Genomic DNA, 7,837 nt, shown 5'->3' on the forward strand with positions numbered 1-7,837 from the left:
GACATAATGGCTCAAGTTTGGATTTTCTGGATCTTTCCTCACTGCTTCGATCTGTACTTTTGACTCATACATTACCTCTGAATTTCCTCTTGGTCTAAATTTATCTGGTCATCCCCAGCAGTCAAGTCCAATTGACAATAGCCTAAAATAGAAAATTGTTTTCTTGTCTAAAATTACTTCAGTTTTATAAGATTTCTGGCAAGGCATGGTGGCACTTGCCTGTCATCCCAGCAGCTCTGAAGGCTGAGGCAGGAGGATCACCAGTTCAGAGCCAACCGCAGCAAAAGCGAGGTGCTAAGCAACTCAGTGAGACCCTGTCTCTAAATAAAATACAAAATAGGGCTGGGGATGTGACTCAGTGGTTGAGTGCCCCTGAGTTCAATCCCCAGTAACTTACCCTCCCCCTACAAAAAAACAAAAACAAAAAACAGAAAGAAAAAAGATTTCTGACTTGGCAATAAATGGTTCAATGTTTGTTTTCAACTCCACTGCCATTCCTATGTGCAAGTCAAGGACTACTGAGAACTCAGAGCTCTCCTGTTGTTCTCCCTCTGAATACAAGGCCCAGCTCTAAGAAGAAGGTTGAGTTAGTTCTTCATTGATTTAGGCAGAACACCTAAGTGTTAAATATTGCACTTCTTTTTTTTTTAAAGTCATCTATTGAACCTCACATAATTATTTTACTATGTCTATACAACTTTTATGTACAGCATCACATTTTGTAGTCATGGTTATAGCATAATACACTTCTTAACAGAGTGGAGCTGACAAAAAGATTGTTGGAAGTGTAAGTATTACTATCAGTTTTATAGTATTCTGGAAAAGAAAGTAATGTGTCAATGAATTAAAAGCCCTTTTTTCATGCTGCCTTTTCTCTTTCTTCCTATCTCAATATAATGTCCTCCCTCCAATTACATTCCTTAGGTCTAGGATTCAGTTATTGATCAGCTGAGGAATTTTCCTGTTCAGCATTTCATTCCCACTCTGCTCTCCAGGCACTGGTAACGTGACAGACTTGAGCCCACTGTATATGATTTCACATTTTTGCATTCAGTTTGAAACCCCACCACATAACTACAGTATGAACACAGCTATGATACTCAGTTCCCTGGACCTGTGAAGCTGAGGATTTTGCCTGCTATGAGAAAATTCACCATGAGACATTTTCATTGTTGTGAAGAGTGCCAACTCATGAACTAAATGTAGAAGACCTGGTATTGTCAGTTTTCTCATTGTCAAAATTAGGGCCAACATGTAAAAGTTGTTAGAAAAGATGCAGCAGCAAGCAGGCCTTCCCAAGAGCAGCATATGTTCAGGTGGATTTATATTTGCTCCCTGTGATCAAAGATGGGGCTCTGCTGTACCATAATCATCTGACTCTCTTGGTTGGCACCCCTTCTGATCTTTGAGAAGAGAATGAGTACCTTTAGGCAATTGTGGTAATGTCAATATTACTTGATTTTTGGCCAGGACTTTGTGCATGGATGGAGTAAGAGAATAGATCAGAGTGTAGGTAGCAAGAATGATGCTGAGTTCAAACCCTGCCTCTTCTTATCTGAGTTTTGGAAGTGATTTTTAACTTTCCCAAGCTCCAGTCTTCCTCACTGGGAAAATGGACGCAGCAATACCTAACTCAGAGTGCTGACAGAATTAAATGAGACAATTTGTATTAAGTGCTTAGCTTGGTGACTGGCCCACAGTGCACTCTCAATATCCATCACTTTATTATTATAGAAAATTCACTTTATAAAACTGCAGATTTATTTTAAATGACATCAAGTTGTCATGGTAACTAGGAACCTGCTTACTTTGCACTTAAGCTTTTTTGGATGAAAATCTTAGCTGTGGTCAAAGAGCATGTCACAGTGCTGCTTCTTGTCCTATCACATGAATACAATTTCTGTCCTCTACTGTGCTGGACGGCCCTCATTGTCTGCCCACTCCGCCTGCCTGGGATGTATATGTGAACTATGCCAAGCCTCCCTCACCTCTGAATGCTTCCTCACACTCCTTCCCTGCGTTTCTCTCCCACAACATATTTGAGACTCTTATCACAATACTCATGGACATTTTCCTCTCTTTCTTCCCTTTCAATAAGAATTCTTAATTGTGCGAACTCAGCATCAAGAGTGACTAAGATGCCTAAACACCACACACACTCATTTGCAGTCGTATAATCTGTGGAGTCCTTTCTAAAGCATTAAAAGACTATATAAATGTAAGATGACTTATAAATGTAAGACCAACCAAAAATTTCTTGAAGGCTCAAATAGAGCCCTCATTCACTTTTATAGAATTTTCTTTTGGAAACAAAAGGAAACATTATGTGGGTTTTCTCTTCCTCTGATGTTGGGCAGCTGATGATTGAAGAGCCATTCATGGCCAGTCCTGACACTGCCTTTCCCTATTGGGCCTCTGTGAGAGTCACATGCTCTGGATATCTTTGAAAAGAATCTTCTGAGGCCTCAGCTTCTCATCTCAGTCTCCTGAATCCCACCAAGAACTGTGTTGAACCCTGAGTCGCCACAATGAGCAACAAATTCCTGGGCACCTGGAAACTTGTCTCCAGTGAGAACTTTGACGATTACATGAAAGCTCTGGGTAAGAAATGCTCCTTGTTCTGATTGTGAAGATCCTTTCTAAGAAAGCTGCATAATATTTTCTTCTGACTTTTCTAGGAGTCTGGGGACATTTATACAGGCTGAAGTACAGTCCTGGGATTAATCTTGTGTCATTCAGAGAATTTATTGGCATTTTAAGTGTGCCAATTTTAATAGAACTGAATTTAAATGACTAAAATGCATGGAACTCACACTGATTTCAAAGGCAATTTCATACCAATAAGGTTTTTATTGGAAACCTGAAAAAAAGCCATTTTAGAAGCTTAGTCAACCTATTCACTGGCTTTTCCAATAACTTGTTTTGTAGTAACTAAGGTAGATGCAAAATAAGGAGTTGAATAATAGAAAACCTCCCCTTAAGTTGGGTGCACAGCTGTAATCCTAGCTACTTGGGAGGCTGAGGCAGGAGGATCACAAGTTTGAGGCTAGCCTGGGCAACTCAGAAAGACCCCATCTCAGAAAAAATTTTAAAGGCCTGGGTATGTGGTAGAGCATTTGCCTAATGTGCACAAGGCTCTGGATTCAATCCCCAATACCAAAAACAAAACAGACAAACAATTCAGTTTAAAATTTTGGTATTGAGGAAAACTAGAAATTTTCTCTATTTCTTATCTATTATTACAGAGTCACGTAGATAGAGGAAGTTTAAAAAATGAAAACGTGTCCTGTACTAGGATGTTCGTAGCTTAGTAAAAGTGCTGAGAGGAAAAAGAACTGGGTTTGTGGTAGTGAATTCAAACTCTATTACCCTAACATCAGACTTTCCTGATGTTGGAGCAGAAGGTGGAGATGGGAAATCAGGCCTTGGTTACAACTGTATTTCATCCCATTTCTAGAGAATGTTCTAGGAGCACTAGAGATAAGACGAGTCTTTGGAAATTTCCAGAACTGTATAAATAGAGTAGAAAATGATGGTGAAGACATCAGGTTGTCATGTTTGTCAAAGTGCCTGTAGCCTCCACTTACCTTTTACAAGCTTGTGTAGACACTTCTAATTTTAGGTGAATGAACAAAAGTCATCACTCCCTGGTAAACTATGAGAAAACTTATGGATCCATACTGTGGGACTGGTTAGATTTATGGACTTAACTTCATAGCTGAAGTAAAAGCAAAATTCAAGAAGGTTTCAATGAGGGACTCTCTAATTTCACTGTTTTCAAATTATAGAGTGCACAACGTCCCTTGGGGCTTGGTAAATGTAGACTCACAGGGTCAGCAGATTATGATTTAGTTTGAAAATTATGGTCCTCAACCATACAAAATAATGAAAGGTTAATCAGAATTAGGAGAAAGAATACAGTTCACCTTTACTTGCTGCAATTTTTCACTTCTTATTTAGTGTACAGATATTCAAGTTGTTTTTTTAATGTGGAAAAATAAAGAATTATGGCTTCCAACTGGCATCTTAGAAAACTAGCTTTCTTTTCATGTATTTCTTATATGGCATTTCTTCTTTTCCATGTATTTCTATAGTTCAATGGCAATAAGACTTGAGCCCAATTTGTTTGGTTTTTCAAATGTAGAAAAGTTTTGAAAAAAGCTTTTCATTTGTCTATGGTCATTTGTAATGGTACAGATCCTGAAGGTAGGTTGTATTATTATCTGACCAGCTAGACTGAGAAGTCACAAAATCAGAAATGAGAGTCCATCAAAGATATGAAGGGAATTCTCTATATCCATAATATGTTATTGAGGTGGAAAATATCACAGAACAGTTGTATATAGCATAACTTCATTAAAATTATACCTATACTATTTGTATGGACCTACTAAGCATCTTCAATGTTTCATACAAATCCATAATTACTGACTTTCAGTGGACAGTAGGATCAGATGTGGCAGAAGTAGAGAACTACTCTTTCCCCTGAACGAGTTGACTTTTTTAATTCTACAGGCATTAGTTAAGCTTATTTTCTAATATGTATTTGTAATAACAAAACTTAAAATGTAAGTGTTGCAGACATACATTTTCACTGGGTGGGGAAACTCGGGAGTAGGCCCTTAGTAGTAAGTGGAGCCTACCTGCCACCTGCACACCTAAGGCACACTGAGCACAGGATGGGTCACTCCATCCTCTGCAGGTGTGCCGTCTTTGTCAACAGAATGCTAACACTACCTTGGTTTTCAGGTGTGGGGTTAGCCACCAGAAAACTGGGAAATCTGGCCAAACCCAGTGTGATCATCAGCAAGAAGGGGGACTATATAACTATACGAACTGAAAGTGCCTTTAAAAACACAGAGATCACCTTCAAGCTGGGCCAGGAATTTGAAGAAACCACAGCTGACAATAGGAAAACCAAGGTATTCTTTAACATCTCTCTCTTTGTGTGTGTGTGTGTGTGTGTGTGTGTGTGTGTGTGTGTGGTGCTGGGGATTGAACTCAGGGCCAAGGCAAGCACTCTACCAACTGAGCTATATCCCCAGCTCTAATATTTCTCTTTATTGTTCGTTTAGTAACTGCTTGAGAGAGAGAAGGTTATTCTGTTAGTTATTAACAGGACTGAAAATGAACGTGCTTCTTGAGACACCTGTTATGAAAATGTTTCAGTACAGAATGAACTTAGATTAGTCTAAGTCCAGCAAGTCAGTGATGTGTGGTTGTGTTTGCAGAGCATTGTAACCCTGGAGAGAGGCTCACTGAATCAAGTACAGAAATGGGACGGCAAAGAGACCACCATAAAGAGAAAATTGGTGGATGGGAAAATGGTAGTGGTAAGAATATTTCTAATTCTAAATAATGCTATGTACATTAGATGGTTATATGATTTTCAGAATGTTCTTTATTCTTTGAAATACAAATGGATAAAATGACTAAGAATAAAGTCAAGGTTAATGCTTGACTGACATTTAAATCGTAAAAGACTCATCTGCAAGAACAGGATCAAGATTTTAGAAATAACAAAGTCAATTTGTTATTTTTAGGAATAACAATACCTACAAAGTAAAAGTAAAATTCAAGAAAGTATGAATAAATCTCTCACTAGTTTGTCCTCAAAAGTGCAAGTCTAAATTTTAATAGCAAAATGCACCCTGAAAGGCTCAACTGTAGAATATTTGTAGATATTTAAGCATTTTTCTTCTAAGAATCTATAGTAATGTACACTGAACCATGTAAATTATGCAAGCTGAGCTCCTGGAGACCTCTTATTAGTAGATGAGATTGATGACAAAGGTTACCTAAGATGACCTGTGATGATCTAAAAAAAAATTATCATAATTAATTAAAATAATAACATTGTTAATAATTAACAAATATATCAAGTGTAAATCAATTTCTACGGGTGTTATGAATGTTTCTTTCTTTAGTACAGAGGTGCTTAGCTCTTGCTGCACAATAGATTTACATGGGGTATAAATTCCAATATGGAGGCCCAATATGGATCAATCGAATGCAGATCTCCAGGGGTGGGATCAGTATATTTAAATATTTCCCAGATAAAATTTCAAATCATTTTGAAAACCACTCTTTTAGTAGATTTAAAGGCATATAAATAATGCATAAAAACTTGCCACTTTAAAAATTAAATTCCTTTAGAGTAACACAGATCAACTTTAAAACTCTTTCTTCACTTAACAGTAGTCATCATCCTAAATTACTGAATATGGGCACACTGGATATTTTATTCCTAAGTTTCATCTTATGTGTTTATTTTGAATTTCTGCTTTTATCATAAATTTGTTATTCTCTCCCTTGAATTTTAGATAATTAATCTCTTTCCCTTTTTTTAAGGAATGTATGATGAAGGGCGTGGTGTGTACCAGAATTTATGAGAAGGTCTGAAGAAAACATTTCCCACTGAAGTGGTATTTAGTCACTTAATATTGGAAATAAATTGCTTCCACTGGCAAGACCCAACTACTCTCCAGTTTGCTTTTTTGTTTTTTGTTTTTTGTTTGTTGTTGTTGTTGTTTGTTTTGGCTTTTGTCTTAACATGCCAGATTGAGGAAGCCCTTAACTGAGTATTAATCTAAAATTCACTGCTATTTAAACATTTTCAATGTGTATACATGTCCTTATTATATTAAAGCATTTGTGTTTGGCCAGACTTAGTTGATAATGTCATTAATTTACGAGAAATTCTAATCTATGGTGTTCTGATTATTTGAAATAATAATAAAAAAGAAGTAATGGATTAGTAAACGATGTAAAAATATTGACGGGGGTAGCAAACTCAAATGCCTTCTGGGGCCAGGAGAGTTATGAGTCTGTAGGGAAACCAGAAAGGAAGCAATTAAGAAGGAGCAATTTCAAATGGAGGCGTTCTCCTTTCAACTAAAAGGAGCAGCCTCAAATCTACTCCAGCTAGTTTTTTATTTAAATTAGGGCTAATTTATAGACAGTGAAGGGCACAGCTACTGAGGGTAGAGTTGAATGCATTGTGGCAAATGCAGGCACCCATCTAACTCCCATCCCAACCAAGATACAAGACATTTTCTTAATCCCAGAAAGTTATCTCATTCCCTTTCCTAGTCAATGTCCTGCTCTGTCCCACTCCAACCCAAAGCAAGTATATTTGTGATTTGGTTGTATCACCAAAGGTTAGTTTTTTTGTTCATCGAAGTGGAACCATAGTGTTTTCTGTTTGCCCATTTAAACTCAGCATGTTTCTGAGATTAATCCATATTGTTGCATATAATAGTAGTTTGTTCCTTTTCGTTGCCAAATATTATTCCATTGTATGAATATGTCAGTTTATTTATCCTTATTTTAATACAATTGAGCTATTACCAATCTGGCTACTGTGAATAAAGCTGCTACGTTCTTCTACAAGATTTTTGTGGACATATGAGTCCCTTCCTTTTGGATAAATAACTATTCATAGAATTACTGGATTTGGTAATTTTTGACAGGCAAGAATGGGGATCATTGTGCCCAAGTGTAAATGGAACTGTATTATATGACAAAGTAAATGAGAAAATGCATTGATGTTGGTGGGAAACAGGATGTTCACTGTGGAAGAAGGCACGTACAAATATGTAATGAGGGAAGAAAAGAAAGAATCATGTAGAAATAGAATGGATCTATGTAAACTCATGGTTTCTAAACCATGAATACATTCTGTGGTGTTAGTTTTTCATTGCTATGACAAAATACATGAGAAGAACAACTTAAAGAAGGAAATATTTATTTTGACTCGTAGTTTCAGAGGTTTCAGTTTAAGTCACCTGACTCCATTGTTTCTGGATCTGTAATGAGGCAGAAAATCATGGTGGAA

The 7,837-nt window shown here is 37.0% G+C and overlaps 1 protein-coding gene across 1 annotated transcript; it reads left to right on the forward strand.

Moving 5' to 3' along the window:
* Nucleotides 1-2,485: 2,485 nt before the first annotated feature.
* Pmp2 (peripheral myelin protein 2) lies at nucleotides 2,486-6,667 on the forward strand. Its single transcript, XM_047515720.1, has 4 exons — nucleotides 2,486-2,601; nucleotides 4,750-4,922; nucleotides 5,232-5,333; nucleotides 6,352-6,667. The coding sequence occupies exons 1-4, from the start codon at nucleotides 2,529-2,531 to the stop codon at nucleotides 6,400-6,402; spliced, it is 399 nt and encodes a 132-aa protein (XP_047371676.1). The 5' UTR covers nucleotides 2,486-2,528; the 3' UTR covers nucleotides 6,403-6,667.
* The last annotated feature ends 1,170 nt before the right edge of the window (nucleotides 6,668-7,837 follow it).

The sequence above is a fragment of the Sciurus carolinensis genome, chromosome 1 (assembly GCF_902686445.1).
Source record: "Sciurus carolinensis chromosome 1, mSciCar1.2, whole genome shotgun sequence".
In the NCBI taxonomy this organism is placed as follows: Eukaryota; Metazoa; Chordata; class Mammalia; order Rodentia; family Sciuridae; genus Sciurus; species Sciurus carolinensis.